At 33.0% G+C, this 19,879-nt stretch overlaps 1 protein-coding gene across 1 annotated transcript in view; it reads left to right on the top strand.

The window, feature by feature from the left end:
- LOC140440846 (venom protease-like) overlaps positions 1-14,712 on the top strand; it is a 35,078-nt gene extending 20,366 nt beyond the window's left edge. The window contains exons 4-5 of the mRNA XM_072531208.1: positions 12,150-12,374; positions 14,424-14,712. Of these exons, the coding sequence (XP_072387309.1) occupies positions 12,150-12,374; positions 14,424-14,608 (410 nt within the window). The 3' untranslated portion in view covers positions 14,609-14,712. The remainder of the gene's footprint in view (positions 1-12,149; positions 12,375-14,423) is intronic.
- The last annotated feature ends 5,167 nt before the right edge of the window (positions 14,713-19,879 follow it).

Below are 19,879 nucleotides of genomic sequence, written 5' to 3' on the forward strand. Positions count from 1 at the left end.
CTATTTATTGTTGTTGCTGGTTATTTATCAATGTCGTTTGCTGATTATTAACAATTTATTACAAGTACAGAAGTAAATACGGAAGACCCTGGTGCTTGAAATGACCGACAAAATACATCGACCAACAAAAAGGCTGAATCTAAGGAGAGAACTATTTCAAAAAAGAGAAAATATGATGAATCCTACTTGTCCTTCGGATTTATTCCTATGAGAATTGCTAAGAATCCAGATTGACAACATGTTATTGGCAGTAAAATTATGTGCAATAGCTCTCTTCTACCTGCAAAACTTAAACGGCATCTTGACACCAACCATCCGCAACCGAAAGATAAAAGTGTAAGCTTTTTTGAAAGACACAAAGAAGTACATTAAACCGGTATGGCAGCTTTACAGAGATATGTTAAAACAGATAATGAAAACGCAACACAAGCATCATTCCTGCTAAGTTACAGAATTGCTCGTGCTGGTAAACCACTCACAATTGCAGAGAATTTAATCAAACCATTTATTACAGATTTCGTCAGTTGCGTACTCGGAGAAGATGCAGCAAAAAAAGTTGCAGCAGTTCGGTGTTCCAATAACATTATATCTGATCGAATTCATAAGATTTCAGACCAGATTGTAGATGAATTAATCTGTAGGTTGAAAGACAGTGAGATGTTTCTTTACAATTTGACGAAAGTACAGATGTCATGTCGCCGGGTTATCACTACTGCTTGTTTTCGTGAGATACCCCTTCGAATGATCAATTGAAGAAGATTTGTTTCTCTGTACACTTTTGGAGACCAACACAACAGGAGAAGAAATTTTTAAGTCATCGATAATTATATGACTAAATGCCATATTGACTGAAACAAATGTATTTGGCAAAGTAAAAGGAACTGTAACAAGAATAAAGAATATTGCACCCAATTGTAGTAGCATTGTACAAATTGTTAACTACGTTAAATCACGTCCACTTCAGTCGAGGCTTTTTAAAAAAGCGTGTGAAGAGGTAGGAAGTCAGCATCAATCACTTTTGCTACACACGGAAGTAAGATAGCTTTCAAAAGAAAAAGTTTTATCAAGATTATTTGAATTGCGCAACGATATTCTTTGCTGAACAACCCATTTCTGTATCTGCTAGTACGATTGTTGAACTATTGCATGATGAGCAATGGTTGATGATATTGGCTTACTTAGCTGATATATTCGATAAACTCAACGTATTCTGCTAGTCACTACAAGGAAGAACAGTAACCACATTTACAGTACAAAATATCATCCATTAAAAACAAAATTTGCTTCTGGGTAGAATGTGTGGAACAAAAAAATTACCAATGTTTTACTCTTTTAAATAACTTCCTGGAAGAGAATAAGTTAGGAGTAACCTCAGATGTGCAAAAAAATCATAATTGAACATTTAAATATCCGCAAAAAATCCTTAAAAGATTATTTCCCGGAGAAGATACAGGACATCGACTGAGTTCAGAATCCATTTACAAAACATACCAAGCCATCGATGATAACTATGCCAGAGTATGAGAATTTGATCGACATTAAGTGTTCATCCATTCTAAAATAAAAATTCGAATCAGAAGATTCTAATCTAAATGACTTTTGGATTGCACTAAACATGAATGCGAGACTGGTTGTTCAACTTACGCTTATACCAAAAACAAGTTCAGTAATATTCTGGATGCAGCTCCGGATCTTCGTATTTAATTGTCAGACATTAAGCCTAATTTTAATACTATTATAAATAAATGTGTGAAAAAATTTCATTCTTTACATTGAAATAGTTATAGTTACTTACTTAATTGTATTTATCTTTGTATAATAAATATTTTGTATTCCTTATATTATTTTTCATTCATAATTTCTTCCTTCTTTTACAGTCTTACTTGAAAAATATTAAAACTACAAGGTAATTTCTTTATTTATCAAAATAGGGTTCCGCTAAAAAAGAATATCGTCAATTAAGGTTTCTCCAAAAAAATATCGTCAATTAGATTTGCGAGACCAAAAAAAATTGGGAACCCCTGCTCTAAAGTATTTATACTGTAAACCACAAAATATTATTAGATAAACTAAAAAAATACGGCATCAGAGGTGTGCCATTAAAATTGTTAGAGAACTACTTAAGTGACATAGTCTAGGCGGGATCTGTTTTCGATTGGACATTTTCCATAGGAAGCTATTTTTTTGATGAAATCCCTTCAGGATGTGCCCAATATCGATAATCACGATATGCGCCAGTCGCAAACCCTGTGCTAAATTTTTTATTTAACAAAATCTGAAAACAATTGAAAATTTCTCATTTTTTTTTGCTCCTATTTTCGTTTATAATTCGGAAAATATTGATCCTAGAGAAAAAATTATAACAAGTTAAAAGTTTCGTTATTCAATTCTACACAATATTTCGTTAGCTAGAAATTGAAAATTTAATGTTTATTGTTGAAAAATAGCAATAATTGAAAAAAAAGTACAAAAAAATGAAGTTGATCCTTTAAATGTTTTCGACTTTCTAAACTTGACATACAAGCTCCATATTCCGCCTAGAAAAACCTTTTAATATGTTTAAAACGTGTGCTAAATTTTGTTAAGATCGGTCGGATAGGTTTTGCATAATAATTTTGCAACCCAGCCTACTGGAAAAAAATCGCAAATTTTCAAATTTATAGTAGGCCCTAAATAAGGCCCTCAGATAGTTGCAAATTTTTTTACACATAAAAGAAGACTCAAACTTTCAAACGCTTTTTATAAAATTTAAATCGGTTCACTAGGAGAGCTTAGAAATTTTTTTAAAGTTTTAAACATTTTTTATATATATTAGGCTTATAAACAAATTGAATAACTTTACGAGCTTTAAACATATCAATTTCAAAATTTATACACTTAAAGAACATTAAAAGACGCTTCTTTAACCTTTTCACAAAAAAAAAGATACATTCGGCTTACTGGTTGCCGAGATATTGAAGGTCAAAGTTGGCATACATTTGCCGTGTAACCATTAGTGATAGAGGGCTCGTTTTTAAACAAATACCCTCGTCTTGTCAAGTACTTTTTATATGAAAAGTTTTACGTAGTGCTTTTTATGGCAACATTAATAAAAAAGACAAATAAAAAACCGTTTTCGCGTAAAATGTCGCTCGGAATGCATGAGAGGTGGTGGTGGGGGACATTCTCTCGAAATGTGAATCGGCGAGTTCAAAATCATAGCGTGCGCTAAAAATTGCATTATCTTGGATTCTTGTTAACCAATTTTCCTCTTTTTTTTTTAATCGATGTCTCGGACGACAAGGATTTCAAATATCATATTTTCAAATACCATTTTTAATTGCAAAATTGGGAAATTTGCAATAAACAATTGTATGTTAAACAAGTAATTGCATTTTTTCTTCAAGCATTTTTTTTGGGCTTGCAATTTATACATTGAAGTAAATTGTTACTTTTAGTAAACAATTATGTATTTTTAAATTGTTAATAAATAATTTAAATTGTTAAAACAAAGGCGAACGAAAAAAATTTTTTTTTTATAAATAAACTTTATTTTGACTCAATCTTCAATAGTTTAAAAAAGTCTTTTTCTTTTTTTGGAAGGACAAGAATCTTCAGGTCTGACCTTGACCTTCAATATCTCGGCAACCAGTAAGCCGAATGTATCGTTTTTTTTAAAGAAGCGTCTTTTAATGTTCTTTAAGTGTATAAATTTTGAAATCGATATGTTTAAAGCTCGTAAAGTTATTCAATTTGTTTATAAGCCTAAAAAATGTGATTATCGATATTAGGCACATCTTGAAGGGATTCCAGCAAAAAAATAGCTTCCTATGGAAAATGTCCATTATGGTCCGAATTTCTACAGATCACGCCTAGTCTAACAGACAGCACAAGGTAACTATAAATGGTAACATATGCGGGCCCAGAAGTGTGACTTACAAGGAACGGTGTTGGGGCAGCTTTTATTTACTATTTATGTAAACACTTTACTTACATTACAGACCTCAGGTCAGTTTCGTTGACGATATAGCCTTTTTTATAGCAATAACAATTCCGAAAATTTAAAAGGAAATGGACTTACTAATTTACAAATGTAAAAATAAAAAAAAATGGTTTCAAAGTAACCAATTAACATTATATATTGAAAAAACTAAATGCTTGCCGTTTTCGTCATACACCATTGGGTTGCCAAACTTCAACCAACTTGAAATTGACAACGATACAAAAATTACAGAAACAGAAAACATTAAGTACCTTTGTATAGACAGACACCTAAAATGGGATCATCATATCAAATATGTAGTTAAAAAAATAAGAGGTTTACTCTCAAAATTCAAATATGGGGTGGAGCGTAAAATGTTCACCTTAAAAATCTAAACGTTAGGTATACAAAATTGGATAATTAGAATAATATATAGAAGGGGTCGAAATGCTGAGGTCGAAAAATTCTACGCGGACTTAGAACTATTAACAAAAAACATAAAGAAGCAGGAGGTAAAAATAATTATGGGCGACTTTAATGCTAAAGTCGGTCGAGGAAAAACTGGAAATATAGTAGGAAATTTTGGGTTAGGTAAAAGAAACGAAAGAGGAGACAGACTAGTCCAGTACTGCCAGGAGAAAGAATTAGTCATAACAAATACATACTACGACCTACCCCTACGAAGATTATACACGTGGACTTCTCCAAAAGATAACACCAACAATATAATCAGAAACCAAATAGATTTTATAACGATTAACAAAAGGTTTCGTAATGGAGTACAAAGTGCAAAAACCTATCCAAGCGCAGATGCAGATACGGATCATAATCTATTACTAGCAAACGTCAACATTAAACTCAGGAAACCGGAGAAAAAAGTTAAAACCACCAAAATTAACATCAAAAACCTAAAAGACGACAACTGCCAACAGCAACTAAACGCAGAGATAAATAAATTAACTGAAGGAATCGTTGAATGGGCAGATATGAAAAAAGCCATACTATAAGAGCGAAAGGAGGTCCTAGGCGAAGAAGAGAAAATAACTAAAAAAGACTGGATGACACCGGAAATAGTTGAGCTAATAACTGAAAAAAGAAAATACAAAAATAAAGATGAAAATAAATATAAAACCATCAAGAATAAAATCAAATATGAAATCAGAAAGGCTAAGGAGGAATGGATGAACAAAGAATGCCAGGAATTGGAAGAACTCAGCAACAAACATGACACCTCAAACTTACATAAAAAAATGAAAGAACTTACAGGCAACACCAGACAAAGAAGAACACTCATAACAAGAGATAATAATGGAGAAATACTTACTGAAGAGAGCAAAATAAAGGAAGTACGGGAACAATATATAATCCATCTTTTCCATGACGAGAGAGAAAATGAACAAGATATAGGTGAAGAAAAACAATACCTACAAATTTTACCCCCAGAAGTAAAGAATGCCCTACAGAATGCAAAACAAGGAAAAGCATCGGGTCCTGATCAAATTCCAGTTGAACTGTTAAAAGCCTTAGATGACGGTAATATAAAGAGACTCACCCGAATTCTCAACCACATATATGTAGAGGGCAACATCCCGGAAGAATGGCTTAAATCGATATTTTTACCTCTACCAAAAAACAACAATCCTAAATCATGTAATGACTATAGATTGATAAGCCTAATGTGCCACCCTTTAAAGATTCTCTTGAAAATTGTTCAAAACCGAATTTATAAGAAATGTGAGGAGCAGATAGATGAAACTCAGTTTGGCTTCAGAGGAGGCATGGGTACAAGAGAGGCATTATTTGCGTTGACGGTACTCTTGCAGAAATGTCGGGAATATAACAAGAGTGCATATGTATGCTTCATAGACTTTAGGAAGGCCTTTGACCGAGTGCAGCATATGAAGTTAATAAATGAATTAAAAAACATCAAATTAGACAAAAAAGACATTGAGTTTATTACGGCTATATACTGGAACCAGAAAGCAGTAGTAAAGGTGAACGATATAGAAACAAATAATATACCGATTGCGAGAGGGGTTAGGCAAGGATGCGTCTTGTCTCCGACGCTTTTCAACGTGTAGTCACAGGTCATATTCAGAAAAGCCTTATGGGAAAGAAAAGAGGGAATAAGAATTGGTGGAGAAATCATAAACACCATGAGATTTGCAGATGACACGGTAATTATGGCTGAGAGTATAGAAGATCTACAAACTTTACTAGATGCAATAAATAGTGAATGCATTCAAATAGGACTTGACATCAACACAGATAAGACCAAATTTATGATAGTATCAAGGAGTCCAATAAATAATGAACAACTAACTCTTGGTGGACAGCAAATAGAGAGAGTGACAAAATATAAATATCTGGGAGCTTACATTAACACAGAATTAGATCCAGACCAAGAGATCCGGGTACGAATAGAAATAGCAAGGGCAGCGTTCTTAAAATTCAAACAATTGTTCTGTGACAAAAATCTGAATATTGCGCTGAGACTGAGGTTTGTTGAATGTTACGTCTGGTCGCAACTATTATACGGGGTAGAAACATGGTCACTAAAAGCGCAAATAGTTAAAAATATTGAAGCCTTTGAACTTTGGATATACCGGAGAATGTTGAGAATCCCATGGACTGCCAGGGTCACCAATGAAGAAGTGCTGAGAAGAATGGGTCGAGACAAAAAATTGTTGAGAACGATAAAAGTACGCAAGACTGCATACCTTGGACACATACTAAGAAATAATAAATATAGTCTTCTGCAGGTCATCATGCAGGGTAGAGTCGATGGCAAAAAGGGAATAGGTAGAAAGAGGAAGTCATGGCTGCGAAATATTCGAGACTGGACAAACATGACTGTAGATGAATTATTCCACGTTGCAAAAGATAGAGGAGCCTTTAAAAATGTGGTCGCCAACCTCCGTTAATGGGGACGGCATAGGAAGAAGAAGATAGAAGGGGTATAAGATCTTCAGTGGACCAATTATTTACAGACGGTCATTTCATGGATTTAAACCAGTTTTGGTTTAAATGGATATGCACCATACATATTATCAAACTGGAAATAGAAATTAAACAAAAACTTATATTGCACTGCAAGATACCAGAGGCATGGAGAAACAGGGAAAAGGGAAATATCAGGGAAAAGTCTGTTGGATAGGGAGAGAAGCGAAAACATAAGAAGAGCATGCAATATAGAAGACATAAATAGATGGGTGACAAAACGGAAACAGGAGTGGAACGAACACATTAGTAGAATTTACGAAGAAATATTGGCAGACCAAGAAAAAGATGGTGCAATAGTTTAAACAATATATTAGGCTAATACTGAAGAAGAAACAGGCTTTAAAGCCTACATAAAAGAAGGAAAAAGAAGAAGAAGTACCAAAAAAAGAAAAAACCATTGGCCAACGTTGCACTGACTTTTTGGGACAAAAAATTTTCAATTACCTACCATCTATAATCAAACTAATACACAAGAAGTCCCAGTTTTATAGCTAGTTCTTGGTGAATGATCTTTCCTACTGAGTCATGGCGTTCTTTATAATCAGCACCGACAAATGACTGGCAGCCACCGGTAAGATGTTGGATGGTTTCTTGGACTTGATATCCATATCGGCATTTGTCACTTTGGACTTGAGGGTTTTTGACAATATATTTTCGGTAATTTCTAATTGAAATAGCCTGATCCTGAATGGCGAGAAGAAAACTCTCTGTCACGGGAAACATCTTTCCTGATGTCAACCAATAGTTCGATGCTGTATTTTCGACATATAAATATTCTTGGTGCGCAGTTTTTCTAGCTTAGTGACGTGGTCTATGCGCATTTCTTGTTCTCTTGGTTCAAGCGGCGTTGTGTCATCTACTGTCAGCTAAATTGCTCGATGTAAAGCAGATGTCTCAGCTTGCGCCTGAAAATGGGTTCTTAAATTAGCAACCTGGTTATACAGTTGCTCCCTATATCCACAAGTCCCGTTCCCCCTTGATACTTTTCTTTCTCACTTTTCGCTGAAGACTTTCTATATCTGTTTTTGTCCACTTTATATTACCAAATGAGTAGCTAAGCGCGAAACAGATGTACGTATTTAATGCTTTAAACAGATTTTGACTTTTGAGATGACCGATTTAGCTGTCTTACCCTTCGCACAAACTCAGAAGTTAGTTCGGTTTTCATTTTTCTATCTTCCAAAACTCAGAGGGGAGGTTGTCAATGCATTGAGCCTTGTTATTCTTTTGTGCTCGTATTGCTTGTTTTAGCTCTTCCATCGTCGAAGGTTCTATATTTTCGGTGCCTCCCTCAATGTGATGCATGTCCATATGCTCTTCATTTTCTTCCGTCTCCGTTTATGTTTGTGAAAGACCTATTAAAAGATAAGCCTTGTAAAATTGAATTCGTATGTTTAGAAAATTTACTTTATCAAAAATATTACTAATATACGATGTTTTCTTTCGTAAGTTATTAATCATCATTATTAACGGTTTTATATAAAAGTATGTTATTTCGGAAGTCCAACACATAAAATAATTTTATAACCACAAGAACTAAATTTCTGTGAAATAATTGTAATATTAATGAGAATCCCGTGGTTGTGGGTTTGCCCACGATTATTTCTACTACCGTGTTTATTTAAATCACTATGAGTTATTAGTTTAATTAGAAATTAATTAATCAATTAACGAATTAAATTAATTTTATTTATTGTCGTCAGTATTTGACGATTCTTTTTCACTACACAATTTTTTACGTAAGAAGTGTATTTGGTAGAGATAGAGATACAAGTTCCATTATATTACTTAACTTTTAATAATTTTTTAATAACCCTGAGAAAACAGATCCTGTCTGACCTAATCTGACCAATCCTAACCTAATCTTAGGTAAGCTATCATAACGTAACTAATTCGTACCATATTTTCCCATTTCCGTTTCTAATATACCCAACTAAAACCCCTCCTAAATTCCAATACCTACTCAAAAAAGTCAGTAGGAAAGGATCCGTTCTGAAACAATAGTTACAAGATCTAATTAGGACGAAAGAGAATATATATTTTAGTCAAACAAGCGGTTTACCAAACGGTTAGGTACTCTTTAAATATGAAGCTAATCTTGTCCGGTCGTTCGTTCAGTATGCATCGATTCGGATTTATCAAAATCCAACGCCTTATCTATAGGAAAAAGGTTTATGGGTAGGGTTTCTAATTAGTGTTGTTTGTAAATAATATTTACTAGAAATTTAATATTAAGTGAATTTTTCGTTTCATTACAATGGGGGAAGAAGATCCCCCTGATGAAGTTGTTCATAAGGAGCCATCCAAAAAATGGTTTTAATTTGCAAAAAGCTCATCTGTCTTTATTCTAATAAAGTAATAACGAGGATAATTTAGGTAAAATTCATCCAATGAAGGTAGGTTGTTACACTTTACGTAAGGTTCTAGCTGTCAAAAATATAACAAGTATAGCTAGCGTATAGCTTGCTGTCAAAAATATAACAAGTATAGCTAGCGTAGGTGAGAATAGGGTACAAGTTGAGTTAAAGTCAATAAAAGATGCTAATAAATTAATTAAAGTCGGACATAATCTAACTACATTTATTCCTAATAATTTATTGCAAAGAAAAGGTATTATAAGAAATGTTGATACAACTTCCAATGATAAATACCTGGTAAAAAAAAGGAATAACACCAGCATTTAGAACAAATAACAACTTAGGCAAATATATTAAAAACAATAAGAGCCAAAATAAAAAGCATTTACACAGTGGTCTATACAAACTTAAATGTGGCGACTGCCCAAAAACTTGCCCAAACTGGTAGAACTTTTACCAAACGTATAGCAGAACATAAAAGGGCTTTCAATAATAGAAAAATAGATTCTACATACGCACTTTTCATCTTCTAGGTCATAATCATTCCTTTAATGACGAATTTCAAAATTTTCACATCCAAAATAAAGGCTATATTTATTAGATTCTATGGAAATTAACAAATTAAAAAGTACATACATAATTCTGAATGCCCAACTTGAGACAACAGTTCTCCCCTCCTCAACCTATTTCGTTAAAGACTATACATTGTAAACACATCCAAAAATAGATCACTTGAGAAAGACACTCTGCTAAAACAGCTGTAGTGATAAAATATATTAATAAATTTTTAGTTTAGCACCCATTTTTGTTTTCGTGTCTCTGGTGAGATCTTCAATTAAACCATTTAATGGAATAATTATGTTCTTTAGGTCTAATAGCATTCGTACGGTTACCACCTTATTTAACTTAACGGTTTTAAAGTTAGACTTTTTACATTATATTTTTTTAAATCCCATCGATATGGCGAAGCAGCAAAGTAATGCTAAACCTCTTTTACCACATAAAAAAAACCAGAAATTTTACCACTAGACCTGGGAGCAACACTAACGGCCAGATTTAATGTATGAGCCACACAAGCCACGTACAAAGCTCTAGAATTTATATTAGGAATCAGTTTTTGAAGACCCTTTTTTCCCTTTCATTTTCCATTTTATGTTTGATTCATTGTCTTAATTTACCAGTAAGAGTTGTGTTGTGTTCGGTTCCACGCTTTGTTCCTGTCGCGGATTTTAGTTTTTGGTAAGATCATCAGCTTTTTTCGTGTATTCCTTTACGGCCTAACTTCTGCAGTTTTAGATTCGTCTGTATACCAGGTATATTCATGCAGCTTGGTGTGTGTTTCAACTACCTCATTCCTCGCGTGGGAATTTTCAAATGATATAATAATATCAAAATGGACAATAAAACAGTTTTAACAGCCAATTCTATTTTTTCAAACTCAAAGATCGAGCCCCTAAAGAACAAATATTAGATGTAGTTTACAGCATTCCTTGTAATGATGGTAATAGTAAATATATCGGTCAAACTTCTAGACGTCTCAAGGACCGCATCACTGTACATTTAAGTGACTGTAAGCTTTATCGTGATATATTATGCTTATTAGCTAACCACATTTACACCCAAAATCACAGAATTAATTTTGCAGATGTCAAAATCCTTGAAAAAGAAACATCCTATAATTGAAGACTTTTTTTAGAAATTACCCATATTGCAACAACAGATAATGAGATTAACACAACATCATTATACAACATCTAGGCGAAATTTATTCCTTTCTGCTAATGCTAGAAACAAAAAATAATTAGTATATTAGACTTTTCTGAATAACACCATCTTGTTTTAATATTGCATTTCGCCAAACACTGAATAACAAAAAACAATAAAAACAATCAATAATAGTTTATTTTCTATATATAACAACAGGTAAAATAATAATAATTTGTCTTAAATTGATCTCAACATAATTTTTATATTTTAAATAAATATAAATTTCTTCAACCGAAAACATGATATTTTAACAACAAAGATTGGTCAAATCAATCGCAAACTAATGTACTATTTCTTATTTAAAATAAGTACATGGCATTCTCTACTTATCTTTCTTCAAGAAACAACTTTTTTTGTCACAAAGGACACTTCAATTGCTATTTTTATTATTAATAAACCATGGGCGTAGTAAATAAAAGCATTTACTTATCAAGAAAAACTTACTCAAATTTACTCAAATTTCTTCTGAAAGAAGTACAAACTAATTTGATGTACCTATTAAAGTCTACTTTAAACTTTAAATCAATAAATCTCCAAAACTACTGAATTGAATACATGAATTTTATATCATTATAAAGGGAGTTGAAAGACTTTTCAAATAATGGATCATTCGACCCCCCTTTTCATTTAAGATTTTAGGGATGATGCCACCCCCGCTTTAGAGGCTGCAAATGTTAAAGTGATTTTATGCCAATTTTGTGTCCCCCTCGAAAACAAAATGGACGGGTCCGAGCGTTTTTTCAAAAAAGGAATCATCTTCCAGTAAATGCTTCTGTTTCGTTTTCGGTGCGCCACACTGTATATATATATATATATATATATATATATATATATATATATATATATGTATATATATGTATATATATATATGTATATATATATATATATATATATTTATTTATAGTATCAGCATATATTTATTTATTTATGCTGATACTATAAATCAATATTTAAAACAGTACGGTCGAAAATAATTTGAAATACATACATATATATATATATATATATATATATATATATATATATATATATATATATATTTACATAATTTTATGTTGTAGAATTTCTATTACCAGCTTGTTTACCTAGAAGGCACCTTCTTTATGAGAATTTGTTGGGACGCCATGTAGATGTTCCTGGATGGGGCTACATAGACAACGAAGGCAGACTACCTAACTCACTGATGCATGTTCAATTACCAATAATCAAAAAGCAATGGTGTGAACTGGCGTATAAAAAGAAACTGATTAGTTCCCAGTTGTGCATAGGAAACGTAGGAAATAGTGGTATGTTATACTTGATGATAAAATTAGATATATTATACAAAGATTTTAATAATGAAGATTATGCAACAAAGAAGTAAAGTACGGCTAAAAATTTTTCGATCACAGAGTACATTTGCTTCCAGTTAAATCAACCAGCCTGTATCTCATGGGCAAATCTCCATCTAGTCTACAATTTTCCGTTATGTAGGAGTCAAGGTATTTAGATTCTCCTAGTGGTCAAGTTTTTTCTCGAGCAATTCAATGTCCCCCAACCATCCTTGTTCCTCCCAACCGCATATACTTTGTTTTCGACATGCTAACCCTAAGTTTCCTTCTTCGATAGCCCTTCTCCAATCCTCCAACTTCTCCTCCAACATTTCTTTGCTCTACTTCACTAACACAATATCATCCGCATTGACATCACACTCCGATACCTGAAAGGGTATGGGGATCAGGAGAAGAAAACGAATAATGTAATTAAGAATTCATTAAATCATCATTTAAAATTAATTTTCTTTTTTATTTTTGAGAAATATATTCGAAGTCTAAATTTCAGTCTAATAAAAGTCAAACTAGTAGTATTATTTTAGAAATTTTTCTTTTAAACCAGTCTTTAATCATTTAAGTATTAAAAGAACACAAACCAATTGACACATTGCATTACCTAGGAATTTTCTATTGGTTCTTTGCGGCACCTTTGTTTGATTTGCTGCAATGTTGGATGAAAGATTGTGACGCCCTTTTAACCTTTTTTTAGAAGGTTTATCTTTAGGTGTCTGTCCGAATGGTAATCTGTTGAACCGCCTAGTAACTCCCAACTTTCTTCGACTGATTGAAGTTGGTTACACCCTTATATTGGCCTTGTGTCCAAATTGTCTTGCCGAGAAACTTCCTGCCGTTAAAAAACTTTACTCAAGCCGTTCTAGTTTTAATATGGGATACTATTTCGTGCAATAATTTTAATTTGGATGCATCAGTTCCAAATGCAACATCTTTATTTTGTAGCGTATTAATAAAATCAACAAAAATTCTTGTCGTTCAGCTGTTTTATTTTTATTTAAAATAATATCTTCTCTAACATTATGTTCACCAATGTTGTCAATGATGGTATTGATAATACTCACGACGAGATGCCCACGGTAGTTAAGAGATGTAGCCAATAGTTTACTCCACTCTTTTTTTAGTTTTATGCTTTTCTTCTCTTCTCTTTTTTGGCCACACTTAGAACACATGTTGTCAAATTCGGTACAGTTTTCATAAATTCAAAATGAACAAATGACACATTGTATGTCCGCAATAAGTTGGGTAGCGTAACAACTTCTATTCTATTCAAAGGTTGATATCTAGCTAATGAAACTCTTTCAGACTTTCGTAACGAGATATCAGGATTTCTTCTGAAAAACATTTGCATCTAATCATAACCAGCTTTTTTATTATTTTGTTGAATCTGTGAGGTATGTTTAGTCGCTCTGCAAAAGGAAATGTTATTGTCCTAACATCATTAATAATGAATAAGAAACCTTTACTTTACACATGAGTTTTTGATCATTTCGTTTTCCATGCACAGAATATAGGACCCATACTTAGGCCTTTTTATCATTATCATTTTTGTATCTTCGTTCCAATGTTTTAAGTTAAATGTCTTGGTTTTAAATACAGAGTAGATAGGTCATTTCCCCATTTTTAATAGAATAAAGACCTTAAGTCATTCTTCTGACCAATTACCGCGCTCTATAACTGTTTTTCTCTTACACACATTCGGCATTTTCAATTAAACAGGCCATATGAGAATATAAGTAAAGCCCTTTGCATTACTTACAATTTTGAGGTTAGAATGCAATAAATTAACATACTAAATTTAAAAAAACGTAAAAACTACAAGTTTTCATTAGAATTTTGACATTGATATCCGCCTAGGTCCTTTTCAAGTAGCCTGCTAAAGAAACCTGATTACACCTGGCGTTTGTTTCTAGATGGTATTAATGTTTCTTGTGTTTACTATTTTTTTTATCTTGTATTACCTTTTTATTACCCACTCCATATTTTATATTAATATTTTGACGATTTTAGAACGGGATTCTTGCACTGGCGATTCTGGTGGTGGAATAACAATGAGAAGAGACTTAGATGGAAAAACTCGTCACTATTTAGTAGGGATAGTCTCCCATGGTTTTACGAAATGTGCAACTGGTCCAGCAATATATACATCTGTAGCACATTACGTAAAAATGATTTTAGACCATATAACAGAATAGATAGGTAGTATTCTCAAAGGAATACCAGTTAACAGTTATGCAAACTTTTGTTGACTGTATTTGTTGTTTTTTGTATATGATTTCAAAATAAAACAATTAAATTTTTTGTTTCATGTTATTTCTGTAGAATAATAGTTAGTCTGTATAAATAAACAGACTGTAAAATTTTTTTAATTCTAAATTTTTCTTATTATTTTTATATTTTTATGCGTTTTTAATTTTCAACTTGTTTTTTTTTGTTAACTCGTAAAAGCGTGACATATTTTCTGTCGCAGCTTAAGAAATTTAAATTGATTAGAGATTGCAACTCTCTTTTACCGCGAAGCTTAGGTTCTAAAGCATCTCCAATTAGACACACTATACTTTGTTAAACTGTTTGTTCTGGCTGTTAGGCCGTTGTAACCTGAAACTGACAATGTGTCAGTTTCAGGTTACAAGCGAAGCAGTAACATCTTCAGAAGATGCCAACCTCTAGTGTTATCGAAACCTCGAGAACTAATATCAGAAGACAACGGCCTAACAACCCGAACAAACAGTTTAACAAGTTAGATGATGGCCGTGAAAGCCTAACGCACACTATACTTTCTTTTTAGTGCCTCTTTCTAAATTTATTTTAATGGGTTAGAAAGTTTGGCCATGTTAACATCTTTTCTATACACCAGTAAAGTTTACTGACATCGCTGAAGCTCCGTCAAAGCATACATCTTTAACATCTTTCCAGAAACATTCATATGATGCAGAGTAGAATTTATTATTTTAAAAACGGTTTCTGCATCAGGTAAGTTTACATATTTCAATGTTACTAGCCTTTCAATTGGAAACGTACTACCTTTAGAGATAGATCTGAAAACAATAGCGATCTGCTCGTGGCGAGTGACATCAGAAGTAATCACAGAATTACTCTTTCACTTCATTCTGAATATCCTTTACATTTTGGGGAGAACGTAAAATATTATTTTGAATGCAGTTGTTAAGGCAAGTGCAGTTTTATGGAGCCGATTCTAAATATGTCTTAACACTATTTGATGAAGAGCTTTTGATAAAAGTCGTAGAGTGGACAAACCACAGAGCTGCTTCACGTAAAGAAAACCATAATTTAAAAAAATATTTCTTTTACATTCTCTTACATTTATATTACATGTCCACTATATTACTTTTTTAATATTTGGAAAAACTATGCCCAGATCAAAGTTTGAAACTATTCTTCAAAATATTTGTTTTTACAAGCCGGAAGAAGTAAAAAAGTAGTGCCGGATTGCACAAGACCAAGACGACCTCAGCTACATGATGAAAGAAACTACAAGAAGAATATACCAAGGCTGGCCTAGATATTAACCTCGCGAAAACAGAGTCTTCTTGTCTATAAGGCTGTGCTACGTCCCCTACTCTGTTTAAAATATTCTTGGAAAAGACACTCAAACCATGGAGGAGAAAGTGCGAAGGAATGGGCATACCAGTAAGAGACGAATACCTATACACCTTAAGTTTTGCCGACGATCAAGTAGTCATCGCACAAGATGAAGAAGATCTCAGCTTTATGCTCAGAAAACTAGAAGAAGAATATAAAAACAACGGAATGGAAATAAACTTAGAGAAAACCGAATACCTAACAACAGAAAACAAGGATATGAGAAACCTAGAGATAGACGAGGGAAGACAAATAAATGGAACAGATAAATTCAAGTATTTAGGAACCATAATATCGAACCAGGGAACAACAGAAGAAGATATAAACAACAGACTGAGACAAACAAGAAACTGTATAAGACAACTAAACTCAGTGTTGTGGGATAAGAACATTACGATAAAGACAAAAAAGAGAATATATAACACCCTGACAAGAAGTATCCTGACATATGGGTCCGAAAACTGGACAATAAACAAGAGAAATAGAGGTAGAATAAGAGCAGTAGAAATGGAGTTCCTGAGGAGAAGCTGTAGACTTACAAAAAGAGACAGAATTGAAAACGCAGAGATTAAGCGGAGAATGGGAGTGCAATCAGACATAATCGACTATATAGAGGAGAAGAGACTATCCTGGTACGGCCACGTCAGAAGAGCGGACAGAGGACGCTGGATAAACAAAATCACAGAATGGAGCCCGATTGGAAGAAGAAAGAGAGGAAGACCCCGAAGGTCATTCAGAGATGAAATCGACGAGGCTATGGAGAAAAGAACCCTGCGAGATGGAGACTGGAATGACAGGGAAAATTGGAGAAAACGGTTGAGTGAAGGAAGACAGTGAAAACTGTGGAAATCCTTAGTAGTAGTAGTAGAAAACAGAGTACCTATCTACAAGTGAAGAAGACATAGAAGATCTACAGATTGATGACAACGTAACAATCAAAGGAAAGGATAAATTCAAATACCTGGGGTTTATAATCACGAAAAAGGCAACAACAGAGGAACAAATTACACAAAGATTAGGACAAACAAGAACAGCAATCCGACGACTTAACTCAGTATGGTGGGATAGACACCTAAATATGAAGACAAAAACGCAGATTTATAAAACATTAGTGCGAAGTATTATGACATATGGGGCTGAAAATTGGATCATAAACAAGAAAAACAGCAGTAAGATAGTAGCAACAGAGATAGAATGCCTGAGAAGATGCTGCAGAGTAACAAGAATGGATAGGAGAAGTAATGACGAAATAAAGCAAAGAACATCAATAGAAACAGACATACTAACATATATAGAACAAAAAAGACTAAAGTGGTATGGACATGTAAGAAGAACTAGCGACAGCAGATGGATAAAGAGAATAACCGAATGGAGCTCCATAGGAAGGAGGAAAAGAGGACGACCCCGAAAATCCTGGAGGAACGAAGTAGACGACGCCATGAGTAAGAGAGGACTTGGACAATGGAGAAGGCATTTTTTTAGTAGGTGGATAATACAGTGGCTATTGTGCATTCCTTGGATAGATTATGATAGATTAATATCCAATAAAAATAAGTTTTTGGTCACCTATTTCTGATTTTTAATACCACTTTAATTATCATTATCTTGTAATTTCAATTTGACATGATATCTCACTGTTGTTTTCAGCCATCGATATAGCGGAGCTTTTTTTTCTACTGTTTAACCGTTTATTATCGCCATATAGCGGAGCACGTGTAGATGCTTCGCGAAGCACTTAGTTCTCCGCGGAGCACAGTTTGGGAAACGCTGCTCTAGATCTTTCTAATCTTTCTTTGGGCAATTCTAACACATTTAAAATTATAAATATTCGAGATGTTCCATATTCGGTATAGTAAAAATAAAAAACGAATAAAAAGCTGAAACAAAATTGAATGGAACAATATATACATTATACTTCTGATTACTTTGTTTTTTATATAATTAAATATTATTCACTATAAAAAACAAAAAAATAATTTAAAAGTTCTCTGGTAAGTGGATACAGCTTTGTTAATTGTTAAGTTTATTGAAACTTCTTAATCTATCGCTCTCAATATTTTCTTCGAGCTAAATTTTGTATCCCCGCGTTCAATTTTAAAATTCCAACGTTGGCCGCTATTAGATATATCTACCTAATTTATAATTTTGAACTTATTGATTACAAAATTTTTAATTTTGACTTTAATATCTTGTTTATTTAATATTTTTTAAAATGTTCACAGATTCACGTTCACAGAAGTGAACGATCCCAATTTTGCGCTCCTCGAAAGTTAGTGTCGGTTCCACGACACCCTCGGAACCAGCTGGGGCCACGCCTATGGATGGTCCCTCCCATCCACTGACACACTCCAACTGCGGAAGATTATTACTTAGTTCAAAATTTTTGATAAAAAGAGAAATAAACGAATTAAACTAACATAAATTTAACATAATTTCTTTTGGGTTAGTAATTAAAAAGAATAATCAGTGCCATTACCATAATGGTGATATAAAGGACATTTTTATGCAGCAATCTAGTTTTCCCGAACTGATAACCTAATTTCTTACTTTTCTATATTTATATGCATTTTAACTTTAACTTTAAAGTTTGTTTAAATATAGCGCCTGTTTAATTATACCAAGAACGATATGCAAAGGATTTGCTAGAAATTTTCAGTAAATTCATATAATTTTATGGACAAAATATAAAATTTTGTGTTCATTTTATGAGTGTTTGTGGTTATAATTTTTAAAAGTTGTGGGAATAACACTGCACCGACTTTTTGTATTTTAAACCTTGTGGTCGCAGTGGTCACCGTAATATAATTTTTATAAGATATCTTACATTCACAAGATTTGTGATCATGGGTATCAATGTAAATGTTTAATTACAAATCTTTTGCTTATCTTAATTATTTTAATAAATTAGTTAAAATCTTTTTTGGCTAAAGTATAATATCAGAGAGTTAAATTTGTTAAAGGGCCACCAAGAATGGACCTTCTATACTATACCTTGTAAAGTATGCCATTTAAAGTACACGCAATATTACTGGAGCAAAGATTACTAGAACAAAGACTCCAAACTCGAGAAAGCTATTGTGAGTGTGCAAAAAAACACAGATATTTGCAAATTTTGTTCTTAAAAATTTTTGTCAATTTTTATCACAGTTGAATAACTACCCGAAATGAAAAGTAAAAAACGAAAACATAGAAAAAATATTTTTCGCCCTCTCATGGCACACACCCAAATGAACCATGCTTAGCCGTTCTTTGATTTGGCTCAGAACAGGTCTAATTTTGAATAATCTGTCATGTCCAGGCTGATCAATTTCAATCACGTCATCATTGTTACTGAAATACAAGAAACATTGTATTTCTTCGAATCTGTTATAGCTCATCACATCGCTAACTGTTCGGTGGCCAATATTGGCATTCCAATAGTGTCTTGTTGATGGAAGTTGAATTATCGACATGTAAATAGTAATTCCTATAAATTGTTCTATTTAATATTTTTTTATATTAGCTGGTTTTTCTGGACGTTGTTGCACTGACTATAAATTTGATTGGTCTGTAATATGCTCTTTCACAACCAGTAAATTTTGTATCATTTTTTGATCTTCTCAGATTTCTTTTCCCCCAATTATGAGATTTGTTCCTTTTATATCGCAGTCTTTCATATAAAGGGATATCATCATCTGAGGAATCTGAGGATGTGACAGAAATGAGAGTTTACACGCTGCTCATTGTCACTATCTTGACACAATATCATCTCATTTGTGCCGTCTTCATCAGAGAGATCTGATTCTTCACTATTAGTACTATTTGGAATTCTAACTGCATTCATTGTACCATAAAAGAGTTTCGGATTCATATCTACAAAAACA

This window comes from Diabrotica undecimpunctata, chromosome 5 (assembly GCF_040954645.1).
Source record: "Diabrotica undecimpunctata isolate CICGRU chromosome 5, icDiaUnde3, whole genome shotgun sequence".
NCBI classification, from domain to species: Eukaryota; Metazoa; Arthropoda; class Insecta; order Coleoptera; family Chrysomelidae; genus Diabrotica; species Diabrotica undecimpunctata.